Consider the following 17,069-nt stretch of genomic DNA (forward strand, 5'->3'; position numbering starts at 1 on the left):
TTAAAACATAATTGGTCTTTGACCTTTAGGGGTTGAGATTTGTAAGCATAATCATTATGGCATTTTCATAATGATTTATCAATAACAAAAAGTTGCACCACAAATATGTAACTGCTTATGAAGTATTCTGATCGTCAGGAATGTGCGATCACGAGCTTTGATTTTTATGGGTTGAAGTTGATTGAAGAGAAGAAAAGGCTCCACTCTTTTCCGAAGGATGTCGATTATTCGCAAGTATATATATTTTTTCGGAACACAAATTAGTTGCTGACATATGGATTCACCATTCAATAAATTACACCTGAATAAGTTATTGTATAATCGGGATTTTAAAAACTCGTCCGGTGTTCAGGTTAAATAAAATATCAAAAGTTTATCTCCCATTCCTTATATTTTTTGTATACATGAAATTTCGTTGTATGTGTATTGGCGAATACGCATATTAGATAAAAATATTAACGCAGAAAACATGAGATCAAAATACCTAGGTTAATAATTGAGTAATGCACACTGACATCATATACGCACGCACCCACACACATAAATACTCATATACCTATATATATATATATATATATATATATATATATATATATATATATATATATATATATATATATTACACTAATAACTGATTTGTGCAAGAAGAAAGGTTTCTTTGCTTTCACAGATAGGACAAAAATGTTTTCTGTAAACTCCAAATATACAGAAAACTTAAAATAAATACAAAATACGCCTTGCATAAAACTTAAATGTAGCCACAGTGCAACGAGAGTGTGCCATTAACTGTTTCTTTTATTGTTAATAACTTCCCTATGGTTAGGCTGCAGATATCCAATATTATGTGACTCGCTTCAGTTTTTCATCCAGATATACCTTCCCCAACCTAGTCAGCCACTCAGTCTCTGCAATCCCTGTGTTGCCGACGCACTTTCTGCTAGTTCGATCCTCACCAGATATGAAGAAGGATTTCTGGTTCACATTTTCGACAGACTAAGACCCAGAGGTGTTTGAAGGTGAGGAGTCAAAGGAAACTTGCGTGTTGAGAACCAGCTCCAGCCAATCCTGCGTGTAGGTAAGAGAGGCCGCTCTGAAGAAGGTCTGCCAGGGGCAGAGGGCAGTCGGAGAACTTGCTTTCACAGTCGCCTTCACGGCGGCCGAGATCTTCGGCGGAGACGAAGTCGGCCATCTCCTCAGAACCCTCTCCGTAGCCAGCTCTGATTTGAAAGTGATATAGACGGAATTATACAGGGATACCATTTTTCCATCGAGTAGTACTGCTCCAGAGGAGATATGGATATAAAGGCTGGGGAGCGATGAAGTAAAGATTTTGCACACCACTTCAAGGCTTACCAGACAATGATGGTCAAAACTTTTTTTACAATATATATATATATATATATATATATATATATATATATATATATATATATATATATATATATAAATGATGTCGCTTAATGTCCAACCAACCAACTTCGGGAATATCACCGAAGGGAAATTATAAGTGATGATTTGTATGGTACCTACAGTAGCCATCAACGACTTCCAGTCGACGTTCTAGACCGCGGAGAAGTCGTTCATGGCTACTGTTGGGAGTTCGAGTTATTCAGGTTAAAAAAAAATCATATATATCTATAATAATTCCCCTTCGGTGATATTTCCGAAGTAGCGCAAATATGATGTTAAACGACATTTGTAGCAAGATGTTTGTATAAATAAAATGAATGTCATGGTCATGTGATGAAAAATCATGTATATATATATATGTATATATATATATATATATATATATATATATATATATATATATATATATATAAGAATTTTTGTCACATACCCGTGCGAATTTTTCCATATTCACATTTATTAAGCGACAAATATAATTTGATATCGAATTCACTATACTAAACGATTCCCAAAGGGGAATGTACCTATATAATTGATAAGTGATACAGTGGCACTTGTCTTGATAACGCCATTCAAACCAATTTCATCTGGAGAAAAGAAACCCTGCAAAGAATCAATAGATATACAAGTAACTGGAATAAAACTATTTAAAATGAAAAATAAAAAAAACGAGCATAATGCAAACTGAATTGAAACGACCATGACATGTGCAGTTTCTACCTGAATGAAAATGTCATCTAAATACTTACGCCAGGAAGAGGTTCAGAAAGTCTCCGACCAAACCGAGATCAGAGACGGGGTGGTCGGCTACCTCGCAGACTGCTCTCATGAGGCAGGACTTTCCAGGAAGGCCAAGACTGGAATGAAAGTCAGAGCTCGCTTTAGCTATCACTGGCATGTATACAAGACAAGCAGTAAATGTGCCAAGATGCACGCTCATGACTAACTTTAAACTTACTTAAAATAAAAACTACTGAGGCTATAAGGTTCCAATTAGGTATGTTTGATTATTGAAGTGTGGGTGATCAACATACCAATTTGCAGCTCTTTAGTCTTCGTAGTTTTTAAGATCTGAAAGCAGACAGATAAAGTGCGGGCGAACAGACAAAGCCATCTCAATAGCTTTCTTAACAGAAAACTACTATGAGATTCAGTCTTTGTCCAGCTGTTTTTCCGGAATAACTTTTTTCTGCGCATTTGACAAAGATATTACTTAGCCATAGTATACTTTACATCCCTTCCTAATTTTCGGCACCATTCTTTATTACTTATATTAGAAAAAAGTATATTCGTAAGAGTTAAAATAAAGCTGCCAAAGCCAGTGGCGGAACACTTAAATGTATGGGTTCAAAGTTATATGTGACGTAAACATATGACGTCCCGACTCCTCCCACCAGGTGGTGACGACAAACAGCTGTCTGTGAAATTCTGAATGAATATTCGTACCTTGTCGAGACTTCAAGGATGGCGGCTATGATAAGTCATTGTCCCCGTTGTTTTAGGACAGCTTTTGTGATTCGACTTGCACAATTGTTTAGAAGTGAGGAGGCCCGTGGCAAACCCTACGTAAGCTTGAACAGGTAAATGAATAATAGGGCCCTTTTTTGGGTAAGGAGTACACCCGGACATCCAAGGCTACAAAGTTTTCGTCATTTCTTGACTTCCATAAGGTGCAGAAAGATAATTATATATATGCTCTATAAAGCAATATTTGTTGATTTCTTAGTAAAATATAGCTTGCAGAACAACATTAAAACTTGCTTTTCTTCAAGGGTTCTAGCACTCGACCTCATGGCATAAATCCTATATACTACTACCACCACTACTACTAAAGTGTAAACAAGTAGTATTGGTTGTATTTCATTGTTGCCAGAAGCTGAGACTTTTTCACGAATAGCTAATTATCCATCGAGAAGGAAGCAAGTTAATGACATCATAAGCTACATCATTATATCTTCGAAAGACATTCCTCTGAGTTTGCTGGCAATGTCTACAAGAAGTCGGTGTTACGGTTATAATTACCAGAATTATGCATCTTTCGTAATACAGAATACAGTAAAAAAAAATTAGTTAGGGATGTCTGTGACAAAGCGCCATCTTTGTCAGGTACGTTGATAAAATTTTATTCCGAAAAGACACCGGGACACCGGCTGTGAATCTCCTAATAAACAATTTTTATGAATTTAGACAAATAGCGATATTGTTTGCACTGGCGTGAGTATATTTACATATTAAATATATTGCAATTACAACAGATGCGTACCACAACAGCAACTTAAAGTTTTGTTACCAAATGTCGAATGTTCAATAATTACATACTGTAGCTTATGATTGCTTAAAAATGGTAAAATCGCTTTCTCTTTTAGGATGAAAACTGGCGTTTCGTAATGAAAATACAGCGGTGAATAATGGAAAACTGATTAGGATTTTAATAAAACTCACTTCTCGAGTCCATTCTGGATTATGCTGAAGCCTGTGCGTCTTTGAGAGTCAATGGACCTCTTGGATAAGGTCCTTCTGGGTCGTAGAAACTGTAGCTGCTGTAGCCGTGAGGGTAATTTTCTAAAGAGTCACTCTCGTGGTTGTAGTAATAATTGTAATGTGAATCTTGAGGGAAGTCTTGCTTGTTGTAGGGGCCGCTGCCACCGCTGGAATAGTTCCCATAATGCCCGTAAGAGGACGGTGGAGGAGGGGTAGTAGTCGTCGTCCCTTTGAGAACCAGCTTTCCACTGGGCAGATTCAGCGTGAACGGGAAGCCCAAGTACAGGTTCATTGCTGGGGAAAGGTCAAACGGAATAGGTCAGGGGCTGTGAAGTCTCTGGGCGCAGTGGCCATCTTCAACGGTGGCCGTAATAGTCACAGGGAAAAAAAAAAAAGTCTCAGAAAAAAATGTAACCATTTTGACTAGGAAAAAAGTAACAGGAAAAAAAAAGTCACATTATTTATGGTAGCAATTAAAGTAATGCAACAGAAAATACTCTGGACCTTTCCTAGACAGTGACCCCTGGGGTTTTCGGGGTTCGTTGTCTAGGACTAATATTTCTTTACGAAATTTATAGTCTTTAGTCTATGTTTTTCTGGTAATCCCCAACGGGCTTGTATTAAACAAGCCGCAAAGGTGGATACATGCCAGGTTAAAACCCTTGTGGGTCACTATCTAGGAAAGATTAATGTGATTTTTTTTTCTGTGACTTTCTTACCTGTGACTTTTTTTTACCTGGATTTTCCCCAACTACCAACATTTCACTTTATGAAGGACAGTGGATTCTGTGCGACTTGTCTGAACGAGTATGGCAGGAGGATCAACCCTCATTTCGGGACTCATCGTTATTGAAACTGAACAAGTATAGATATCCACGCTCTTCCAAAACTTTCTCCTCGGGCTAATACAAAATGAAGCCAAGGTTCTAACCCTTCCCCCAACCCCACTCTCTCTCTCTCTCTCTCTCTCTCTCTCTCTCTCTCTCTCTCTCTCTCTCTGTTGGCATTGTATTGGGAGTACTAGTTTTAGCGCACTTACATTGTGAACACTTGGTGAGGAGCTATTTTGTTAATGAATTAGTTCCCTTCGTTCTCGGAAATATGGTGTAGGAAGGGTAATTTTACAGTTACGAAGACATTACTTAAATCAAATCTATTCTAAGAAACATTTTATAACACTGCGGAAGTTACGCAGTGCAGGCAACCATGCTGAAAAAGCATTAATTTAGACATATAAAGTTAGATGCATCAAATCCCATTGATACTTTAGAGAACTTTCTTGTACTGAATTCGATCGGGTACAGTCAGCGGGAAAATAATTGAGAAATAAATTTCAATGGAATTTATTTTTAAAAACTAATGGACTGAGAAGTAAACACATGAGAAAGGTATGCCAAAATTAATTAGTTAAAATACATTCAGTATAAATAATTCGGTGACAAGAGAACATTTTGGTAAAGCATACAGCAATGAATGGATTTCGTTTAATCCCAAAAAGTGTAATTCAGGAAGTACTGAATATTCGTGGATACTATGTGGCAATTAATAAACTGATATGCATTGTTCGAGGAGAAAATGAAGAAGAGGTCATCCCTTTCAGAGTTTAGACTAAAATGAGAAGAGCAAATAATTTCTAAAATGAGGCTAAAGTAAAAGTTTCAGTGTCAAGGAACTAAACAGAGCTAAAGTAATTGAAGTTACTTCTGAGAAAATAATAAAGTATATATTGGTGGAGGCTAGGCAGAAACAAGTTAGTAGACAATCATCCTTTCCATCATTGTTTCAACACAACTGAAAGTCTTTGGATTATCTGCAAGCAGTGCAGACCACCTGGCATCAAATATGGGCCAATTGTAGATTGTCATTTACTAAGTAATGGGAACATGGAAGTTATATTTTACAGATAAACAAGGCGTGATCCGACCTCCAGCTTACTAGGGACGCGTACACGATTTTTCCCATGACGCACAAGTTGTAAACATAATATTCCTAACTTGACGTGAATTGGTCTTCGTAATTAACACCCATAATTAGTATTCCTCATACTAACAACAAAGATCAAATAAAAAGGACACAAATTAAACACGTTCATATATTCTGTTATAAGTGGAAACACAAAATAATTTAACAGAAATTTATTTTTTCATTCTAATGAATAAATCATAAATGTCACATCCCAAAATTCCTTGACCTTTAACTCAACGCGAAACACCTTTTACAGACATTTCCTAACGCCAAAACCCCCAACCCCCGAACCAACAAAGTAGTTTGTAGGCTTACTCCCTGAGTAAGCTAAAATGATGGATTTTTCCTAGATAGTGACCGCCCAAGGGTTTCCACCAGGTATGTATCCACCTTTGCGCCGTGTTTAGTACAACCCCGTTGGGGATGACAGTGAAAAAAAACATAAATAAAAGACTGTAAACATAAACCTCTCTGGGAGAGGTCCAAAAAGAGGCTTCAGCTGAGCCAATACTTACTGTCTCCGTTGACGTAAGTGTGCAGGGGCACAGTGAGGCCTGTGTAGATTGTTAAGGTCGACCCCTTCGGCCACCCAATGAATCGTCGACTGCGGGAGAGAACCTGCGGACCAAAACAGACACCAGTTAATAGGTGGAATATACATTATCATACTGATATAGCTGGTTCACTTAAGGTAGATTGTTGGATGAGCCCTATTCTTACGAGACGTTTGTTTGGCGGCCGCTGATTGGCTGGTACCGGGAGGTAGGCAGCTCCCAGCCAATCAGCGGCCGGCAAACTAACGTCTCGTAGTCATAGGGCTCATCCAAGAATCTGCCTTAAGTGAACCAGCTATAGTAATGAAGATTACAGCAGATTGAAAGATATGTAGATTGATTTATGAACTTGTCTTTTTAGGTTACTTAGGATTGGATGAATTGTGCGTGTATCTATGAATATTATATATTTACGTACACACACACACACACATGTTGATGCCTGAGGATCGTCACCATCAAAGAACAAAGATAAGAAAGTTTTATGAATGCAAGCGATCCATTTTGGCAGTTTAATGCGGGGACAAGAATCTGAATGTGACGTCACTCGTAACGCGGGTTCTTTGACTCTCAACTTGTTCAGCTGTCTGTTAAGCGATGCTGGAGTTGCAATATCCGTCTATCTAGCTATCTGTCTATCTATCCATCTATCTATCTATCTACATATATGTATATATATATATTATATGTAAGTTACATATACTATGTATACACACACACACACACACATATATATATATATATATATATATATATATATATATATATATATATGTATGTATGTGTGTGTATGTAAATATATAGTATTCATAATTCAATATCAATCAATCTATCTATCTATCTATCTATCTATATTATATGCAAGTTACATATACGTATACAAACACACACACACACACACATATATATATATATATATATATATATATATATATATATATGTGTGTGTGTGTGTGTGTGTGTGTTTGTATACGTATATGTAACTTGCATATAATATATAGATAGATAGATAGATAGATAGATTGATTGATATTGATTATGAATACTATATATTTACATACCACACACATACATCTATATATATATATATATATATATATATATATATATATATATATATATATATATTATGTATGTGTGTGTGTGTGTGTGTGTGTGTATACATAGTATATGTAACTTACATATAATATATATATATACATATATGTAGATAGATAGATAGATGGATAGATAGACAGATAGCTAGATAGACGGATATTGCAACTCCAGCATCGCTTAACAGACAGCTGAACAAGTTGAGAGTCAAAGAACCCGCGTTACGAGTGACGTCACATTCAGATTCTTGTCCCCGCATTAAACTGCCAAAATGGATCGCTTGCATTCATAAAACTTTCTTATCTTTGTTCTTTGATGGTGACGATCCTCAGGCATCAACATACACTGCACATTTTAAACGCTGAAATCAAGTTCACTTTACCCCAAAAAAATTTTTAGGCGATCTTACTCTCGGATCTCCATACTCCTCCATCATACCTTGACCTTGTTGGGATGATCGGGTAGGATTTTATTGGCGGGCAGCGATCCTATGTCTCCTCTCCAGGACCTTTGGCGACATTCTCGGAGTTGGAAGTTCTTTTGGGCGTCCACTTCCAGTCCCGAAGTCACAGAGGAAACTGAGAACACAGTTGCCAATATACTCACGAACAACCTGTTGAAGTGTGTAACAATTAATACGAAGGGTACTGAATCCCAGGCTATTCAGTTTATTATTTTTCTTTTTTTTTTAGAAACGGACCGACGGTATTTCCTCAGCATAGTAGCCAAATCCATTTTTTCTTGTAAATTAATAAATGATAATTTATATTCGAAATAAAAAAAAAAAAAATTCTTTGTCTATCACAGTCATCCTTTTCGACTGGATGGTCTTTATGTGGGATTCCGGATTGCATCCTGCCCCCTGAGGAGACAATCACTTTTCTCACAATGTGTGCTGTTTCTAGGAGCACAATCTTCTGCATGAGTCTTGGAGCTACTTCGGCATCTAGTTTTTCCAGGTCCCTTTTCAAGGATCTTGGGGTCATGCCTAGTGTTATTATTATTAATCATTATTATTAGCAGTATATTAATAACTCATAATAAGAACTCATTATCCCTGGAAGGTAATCTATACATTTTCAGTTAATTCATTTCTATAAATGCCTCCTACAATACCGATAAGGCAATCGATGGAAAGTCCAAGTAATGTTTGCATGCAAAATAGATGGCAAATCAAGCGACGTTACAATTCTTAAGTAATCAATTAAGTTTAGAGAAAAACATTTTTGCTGGTTCTGTGGCCAACTCAATCACATGTTATAATACCTGGGAACTCTTGGGTAATAACATTATTCCATTTCCTGAGACAATGGGCTATAACTACTTATAGAAACGTTCCAGTTTCCAGGTCTGCATATAGCGATGCACAAGCCCTCTACAATATTTACATTTCTTTGGTTAATGATGTTGTCATATTTGCTCCCAGTATAATACAGACTAGCCATGTCCTCATTTCTGGGCCACAGTGAACAACTATTTTGACCGTAAAGGTTTCAAGCCTTTAGAAATATCACAAATTCTTGGTAATTTGTATTTTTCCTAGCGATACTTACCTCGAACCATTTTCATAGGAGATTCCGGATGTCGATCCGGGTCCGAACCAGAAAATTCTGGTTATATGCCGCACCCAGGTCAGGCCTATGCCCCAGGGGTCGAAGACCAAGCCATCCTAATGACCTATAGTCAGTCCTTCTTACTCCACTCCGAGGTGTCTCCCCTAAGCTTCCGCGGGGCTGGAAGGGCGGGATTCTAATTCCATGGTTTCGAGTAAGTATCGCTAGGAAAAATACAAATTACCAAGAATTTGTGATTTGTTCCGATGCGAGATACTTACCTCGAACCATTTCATAGGAGACTTACTCCCTTAGGAGGAGGGCGAAGTTAGGGGGAGGGAACGGCCCCCAAGGTGATAGGTCAGAGCAGGGCGGACTGCTCCCCTTAGAACTCCAACCCAGCCCGTTATCGTGGGTGGTTGGTTTAGGAGGGGTGCAAGGCAAGCCTGGTGCGGGTAAAAACCAAACCTTGACATGTAAAACTGTGGTTTGTACTGAGAAACCATACGCACTCCTGCGTATCTTACCTGAGTATCCTGGATTCTCGCTCCAACCAAAGGCCCAGGGATAACAAGAATAAGGATTAGGGGATTTGAGGCAAAAACCACACACACTCACATACACTCAATACACCACCGGCCCGTCCACTCCAAGAAGATTGGAGAGGGGACCTAGACCTGTTGCTGGCCTGCCACCACGGGGCCAATCTCAAAGGCGTCGAGCGACCTTCTCGTGCAGTCTTTTAGATAGTGGGCTGTGAATGTCGACTGCCTATTCCAGACTCCTGCCCTCAGGACCTGGTCCACTGCCATGTTCTTTGAGAATGAGAGGGACACCCCAATTCCCCTGATGTTCATTGGGGCTTGGCTCCCTCTGGAGGGGAAAGGCCCCCTTCTCGTAGGCTCTCCGGATGGTTTCTCTCAGCCAAAAGGAGATGGTGTTTTTCGAGGCTGCCTTCTTTCACCCTTCCCGTGGTGACGAAGAGATTCTTTACCTCCGAAGCCTGAACCTGGCTGTTCTTTTTTCCATGTACTTCCGAACGCCCTCACCGGACAAAGGAGGAGATCCTTAGGCTGGTCCGATTTCGGGAGGGCAGGGATGGAAAACTCCACGAACCTGAGATCCGAGCTCGAGGGGTTCTGATTCTTAGCCACGAAGGAGGGGACAAACCTGAATGAGAGTTCCTTCCATCCCCTCGTGTGGGTCACTACCATACGAGAGGCCGTGGAGCTCCCCCACCCTTTTCTTCGTGGAGGCCAGGGCTAGCAGAAACACTGTCTTGAGGGTCAGCTCCATATCCAGGATGTCTTGAGCGGCTCGAACGGGGGCTTCCTCAGGGAATCTAAAAACTATTGCAACATCCCAGCGGGGAACCAAGCCAGCGCTGGGAGGGCACTTCTGCTCAAACAGCTCCCTTATGAGCAAGGACAGAGGCTTCGAGTTCCCCAGATCCAGCCCTTTCAGGGAGAAGCACCTGGCTCAATGGCGGACCTGGCTCCTTTGACTGCTGGAATTGACAGGCCCTTGTCCAACCTCAGGTAGGTCAAGAATTCCGCGATGTCTGGGATCTTCGCTCGGAGAGGTTCCCAGGTTACGCTTTCTACACCAGGCCCCAAAACCTTCCACTTTGCCTGGTAGATGTTAGCGGAGGATTCCTCAAGTAACTGGACATGTGAGAAGCCACCCTCCCAGAAAACCCTCTCCTATTTAACAGCCGCTCGATAGTCTCCAGCCGTGAAGGGAGAGGGCTGGAATGTTCCTGTGGAAACCTCTCGAAGTGGGGCTGTCTTAACAGGTGGTGGCTGGGGGGCAGCTCCCAAGGAGGATGAGAGGCCAACTCTAGAAGGTCCGGGAACCACTCCCTGTCCGGCCACCAAGGCGCCACCAACGTCAGGGCCGACCCTTTCGCCTTTCTTAGATGGTTGAGGACCTGCCTGAGGACTGCAGGGAGGGAAAGCGTACATGTCCAGGCCGTCCCACGGGGTGCTGGAACGCATATCCCCCCAAAACGCCGGCTGGGTCGGCACCGGGGAGCCGTACACCGGCAGTTGGTGTTTAGCCTCGTAGCAAACAGGTCCAGGGATGGGGAGCCCCACTTCCCTATTAGTTCCCTCGCTACTTCGGGGTGTAGGGACCATTCGGATCCACCACCTGACCCATCTGCTGAGGCGTCGGCGACTACGTTTTTTCTTGCCGGGAATGAATCTTGCCGTCAAGGAGGTCCCAAGGGCTTCGGTTTGGCTCAAGATCTCCTCCGTCAATCCGCAGAGATCCCTTGATCTCAGGCCTCCTTGCTTCTTGACGTAGGCGACCACTGTGGCATTGTCGCACATCAGACACACCGAGTGTCCACCCACTGCTTCCTTGAATGCTTCCAGGGCATGCTTTACTGCCAAGAGCTCAGTTTGTTTATGTGGAAGGTGCTCTGCTCTTGCGACCATATCCCCCGCACTGAGAGGGAATTCAGGTGGGCCCCCCAGCCTACCTTCGACGCGTCCGTAAACAGGAGCATCTCCGGGGCACTGACCCGAGGGGCACACCCCGACGAGAGTTTGCAGGATTCAGCCACCAACCGAGGGCCTTCCTTGCTGCCAGTGAGATGGAAACCGGCTTTTGAGGTGTTTCCTTCCTTCTGGGACCACCCTACTTTCAGGTCCCATTGTAGTGGCCTTAATCTCAGCCTTCCCTGGGGGACTAGTTTTTCCAGGGAGACCAGGCGGACCTAAAAGCCTTTGCCACTCCTTTGCCGGTCTCGGGGGGTGGCTTAGGAAGTTGCACGGCAATTTTTCGGAGGTTTGCCAGCCTGTCCCCCGAGGGAAAGCTCGCCCCACTTTCCGTATCCAATTCCATCCCCAGGTACACCACCAATCCTGGTGGAGGGAGCTAGAAGGGACTTCTCCCAGTTCACCATGATTCCCAGGGTTTTGCAGAATGCCAGGAGGGCGTCTCTCTGTTCTATCAAGCGCTCCTTTGAGGAGGAAAGGAGTAGCCAGTCGTCTAGGTACCTGAGAAGGCGTATACCCCTCTTGTGGGCCCAAGACGACACCAGGGAGAACACCCTCGTGAACACTTGCGGGGCCGTTGCCAGTCCGAAGCAGAGTGACTTGAACTGGAAGGTCGGTCCTCCCAACTTATGCGAAGGTATTTCCTGGAGGACGGGGTGTACCGGGATCTGGAAGTAGGCGTCTTTGAGATCCAGGTGGGACATCATGAAATCCCCTTAGCCTCACGGAAGCGAAGCACCCCGGAGCGTGGTGTTTCCATCTTGAAGGGCGTCTTTAGGATGAATGAGTTGAGGACCGAAAGGTCTATGACCGGTCGCCACCCCCCTGACGACTTCTCCACCAGGAAAAAGTCGACTGAAGAACCCGGGGGAGCGATCCACCACCTGCTGGAGGGCTCCCTTCTCCAGCAGTGCCCGAACTTCTAGGGGGGGGGGGGGGCCTTAGGGCCTCCCTGTGCACAGGGTTCCGGGGCTGAGAGGCCAGATTGGCCGGCTCCCCTGTCAGGGAGGCTTCTGGTCTAGGAAGGGGATTCGGTAACGTCCCTGAGGACCTGGACTGTCCAGGGCTCGGCTCCGAGATCCTCCCAGTTCTGCCAACAGCTCGAGAGGCAACCCCCCCACCGGTGGCGAAAGACTCGGTAGAGGGCCTCGACTACCTACTTCCTCCTAGGGAAGCGTTGTACGACCCCTCCTGGAAAGAAGTAGGGGTATGGGCCTGAAGGGTGCCTGGGAAGGAGGGAGGGTCCTGGGGGAGGGCTGAGTTCCCTGTCTCTCCAGTTCCGCAGAGGTGATTCCGTGGGGGGAGCCGAGAGGGTCCTATTCTGAGGTTTCAGCCGATCACTAGGTCTTTTCGGCACCGACTCGACGTAGGGGAGGGGCCCCTATAAAACGAATTGGGCCTTGGCTGGCCTTCCTCCCCCGTTCCACAGACTCCTCCACTAGCTTCTCCCGGAAAGAGAGCAGCTCCTTCCACTGGGGCGTTCGAAGGGTCCTTAGTTCCCTCTCAGGAATGCTCCTAGGGAGTTTGGCCAGCACAGAGTCCCCCCTCCTCAAGATCCAGTTCGCCCAGGACGAGACCAGTTGGTCGTGAGGAAGCCCAAGGCTTACCTACCCCCGACAAAATTAGTTCTTTGAATTGGCAAGAGAGGCCTCGTCCCTCAAGTCGTGGAGGGTGGGGAACCTGGCTACCGCCCCGGACCACAGATCTAACCCAAGAAGCCACATGATCGAGGTCCACGCTGTGACTTCCATAGCCATAGCCTCCTGGTGAGAGAAGGAGACTAGTCCGACGTGAGCCTCTCTTCCGAGAGTCCGGGCGCTAGGGCTGCCAAGTTAACCTTCCCACACGGATTTGGGGAGGAGAGGGGCACCTCCCGGGGCCATATAGCCTCCTCTGACTCGCTTAGACGCTGGGGAGTAGTCTAGCCGAGGAGTGGCCAACGCAAGGAGTTACTGGAGCCTGCAATGAGTTTTTCCACCACCGTCAGGGCCTTCTCCGTATTGGTGGACCTAGGGAGGCTGAGAGAGGGCTTGGGTTCCTCTGGATCCCTGAACAGAAAGTCCACCGCCATGGATCTGTTGTCCTCTACCGTCGGGCTGGCTCCTCCCTTAGCCGGTTCATGGACCTAATCAGAGAGAGGACTCTCCTGAAAGCAGAACCTTCATCCACTGGACCCAATTCCTCCAGGGCATTCTGGAGTACCTCCTGGATAAGGGTCTCTTCCTCGGCGTCCCGCGACGGAGGAGAGGCCCCAGACCCTAGCTGGAGGGAAGCTGGAGAAGCTCCCCGGAGAGGGGCTCCTAAACCCAGTTGCACACCGGTCTCCTGCGAGGGGGGATGCCCCGAACGCCTGGCCCATCCCGAGGAGGTACTCATACCTGAGCGGTGGATGGGGCTCTGCACCCCCTAATTTTGAGGTATCGGCTCTAGGCTCCATCCGCGAAGGCGACAATCGTGTGGGAACACGGAAGAAGGGAGCCCGCTCGGTCATGGAGGCCAACCCTATGGCTGACGAGACCGAGGCAGGATCCACCGGGACCGAGGGACGAGTAGGGAGGGAGACGGCTGTGGGAACCCCCCATGAGAGACCTTCCTGGGGGCCAATGGGGTGGGGGCCACCCTCGGGGAAGGGGAGAACGCCTCCGCCCCTGGGGGGAGATGTCCCGACGCCCTTCACTCCCTCTACGATCCCGGCTACGATGATGAGAGCGGGAAGAGCCGCTCGAGGACGAGGGATAACTACGTCTCCTGTGGTCTCCCATGACGGCGCCTCTTCTTGGAGGAGCGTCTCCTCCTACGGGAGGATCTCTCCTTGAGTAGTAACTGAAGAACTCCTCTCCCCTGACGAATCCCGACGTCTCTTGCTTCTCCTCCGGCGACTCCCATCGCGGGGGGAACGCGAGGAGCGTTTCGGCCGCGTCGGGGACACCTCTATCACATCGGGACCGCCCCTGAAGGCCGCCCTCAAGGCCATTCCCGGCTCCTCCTGTCCCCTAGACGGGAAGCCCCAGGACGGGAATGCATCGTCCTTCACTGGGGATCTCCCCGGAGTACGAGGGGGAAAGACATCCCCAACGGCAGAAGGGAAAAGGGTTGGAGCCGGGTGGTTGGGTGGTGGATCCGTGACCGGGTAAACCGGTCCGGGTCCGGCCGCGAGCGGCGAGCTCCGCTCGAGAGCGGGAGGGAAGCGCGCGAGGCGAGCTGTAGCGGGGAGAGCCGTAGACGAAGCGGGGAGAGCCGTAGACGAAGCGGGGAGAGCCGAAGCGGGAAGCTCCGCAGAGGGGAGGGACGGGTCCCCCCCCTGCACCGATGCCAAGAGAGAGGACCAGGACGGGGAGCCCTGGAGCTGCAACCGCGACCAGCAGTCCCTCAGCACCGCGGAAGCCTCCGGTACCACCTGTTGTTGGGGAAACGACTCATCGGGACCCCCCCTTGGGGGAGACCCGGCAACGGACTCACCTAGGCCCCCTCGCTGGGAGGGGGCAGGAGAGAACCTGTAGCAAGGCGGGAGACGTCCTCGCCGACGATACCGAAGGAGAAGGGGCGGCGCCGTCTTCGCTGCTGCTCTCACTCCTCGATCCCCGCGAAATCTTCGCCGAAGAAGATTTAGATTCTTTTCTTCTTAGTGGAGCCAAATCCCACTGATCGATGGCCAAGAAATGCACTCCAAGCACGTGTTTGTCTTTAGAGCAAGCGCCCCCCTACACGAATTACACAAAGAATGAGGATCAATCAAGGGAGGGGGCGAGATGAAAAGCTCCACAAGCCCCGTCCTTCAGGACCGGGGCAACGACGTTGAGGCTCCGAGGCCGACATCGCACAAAAACACGATACACGCACACAAAGCACACACACGGACAAAGGATAAGGGCCGGACACCGGACGAGCAGGGGCGTATTCACGCTCCTGCGACCAGAGAAGGACTGACTATAGGTCATTAGGATGGCTTGGTCTTCGACCCCTGGGGCATAGGCCTGACCTGGGTGCGGCATATAACCAGAATTTTCTGGTCGGACCCGGATCGACATCCGGGAATCTCCTATGAAATGGTTCGAGGTAAGTATCTCGCATCGGAACAAATCACTAATGTCCCTTCCAGTGAGAACTTTGAATGACAGTCTACAGTAAGTGGAATGGGAAGGGGTAGGGATAGGGCATGGGGATGGGGATGGGGAAGGAGAGGGGAGGGAGAATATATAGGGGGTGGGGTTTGTGCTGAATCCTGATGGTCCGACTGACAGTTCTACTTTCTTTATGCGAACGTTCACCCTTTGAACAGTCGTGTTTGAACTAACAGAAATTACTGTGGTGACTGTCACTTTTATCCTGGTATTACGGTTCTGTCAGTCATTGTTATCCATGTGTTACTGTGATGACTGTCCCTTTTATCCAGAAATTACTGTCGTGTTTGAACTTTTTATCCATGTATTACTGTTCTGCCTGTTCTTTCATCAAAGTATTACTATGGTGAGTTTCCCTTTTATCCAGGTATTATTGTGGTGACTCTCTTATCTAGGTATTACTGTTCTGTCTGTCCCTTTTATCCGGGTATTATTGTGATGACTGTCCCTTTTATCCAACCCAGCGCTTCCCGGGGTAACTCTGAATGGCAACCGATAATTTCTCTCTCTTTCTCTCTCTCTCTTTCTCTCTCTCTCTCTCTCTCCAGCCTTCTCTATTTCTTACCCTCTTTCTTTTCCCTAACACTCCCTCTACCCTCCCTCTCTCACTTCCTCTACCTCTCACTCTCTCTCTCTCTCTGAGTTACACTGCCCAGCCCCGATCCCTTTTAGTGCCATTGATGTCTTACCCACACAGTATTCAATAGTAAGTCATATTTAGTCACCAACTCTCTCTTTCTCTCTCTCTCTCTCTCTTCTCCCAAACACCCACTCTTCCCTCTCTCTCTCTCTCTCTCTCTCTCTCTCTCTCTCTCTCTCTCTCCCCTTCCTGTCTTTTTTCCTCTTTCTTCTCCCTAACACCCATCTACTCTCTCTCACTTCCACTCCCTCTCATTCTCTCTCTGTCAACCCCCTTCTCAAACTCCACCCTCTTTGATGTCATTGATGTTTACCCTTTAGTATTCTTTTCCAAATGATAAGTCATATATATACAGAAATTATGTATGATAAATTCATAAAGTAACTAAGTGTACGGGCATAACCAGCCCGGTTTCACGGGTAGAACCAGCTCCGTTTCAGGGAATCCCTTCTCACCCCCACCCCCTTCAGGGGGGGGAAGGTATGATGGAACCCCATTAGAAACAATCTTAAGGGTCCCCACTATAACCCTGCCAAGTTTCATGTACATCGGACCGGCCGTTTGTCCATGATTGAATGACAGACGGACGGACGGCCAGACAGACATAACGCCCATTAAAGTAAGATTATATGATCCTCGAGAGCTGTGGGATTAATTAACGTTTCTATACGTACTCCTGGAGTTTAGGGAGTGGCATGACATAGTCATGAAGTGCATGTCCATCAGTTTCGTCACATATTCTGCCG

General features: G+C 45.8%; 1 protein-coding gene across 1 annotated transcript in view; it reads right to left on the reverse strand.

Moving 5' to 3' along the window:
* Nucleotides 1–827: 827 nt before the first annotated feature.
* Nucleotides 828–17,069, reverse strand: part of LOC135215703 (uncharacterized) — a 31,792-nt gene continuing 15,550 nt past the window's right edge. Inside the window, exons 2-7 of the mRNA XM_064250661.1 lie at nt 7,944–8,118; nt 6,372–6,474; nt 4,003–4,185; nt 3,853–3,922; nt 2,160–2,267; nt 828–1,217 (exon numbers count right to left, since the gene is read on the reverse strand). Coding sequence (XP_064106731.1) covers nt 1,025–1,217; nt 2,160–2,267; nt 3,853–3,922; nt 4,003–4,185; nt 6,372–6,474; nt 7,944–8,118 — 832 coding nt within the window. The 3' untranslated portion in view covers nt 828–1,024. The remainder of the gene's footprint in view (nt 1,218–2,159; nt 2,268–3,852; nt 3,923–4,002; nt 4,186–6,371; nt 6,475–7,943; nt 8,119–17,069) is intronic.

This window comes from Macrobrachium nipponense, chromosome 5, assembly GCF_015104395.2.
Source record: "Macrobrachium nipponense isolate FS-2020 chromosome 5, ASM1510439v2, whole genome shotgun sequence".
Classification (NCBI taxonomy): Eukaryota; Metazoa; Arthropoda; class Malacostraca; order Decapoda; family Palaemonidae; genus Macrobrachium; species Macrobrachium nipponense.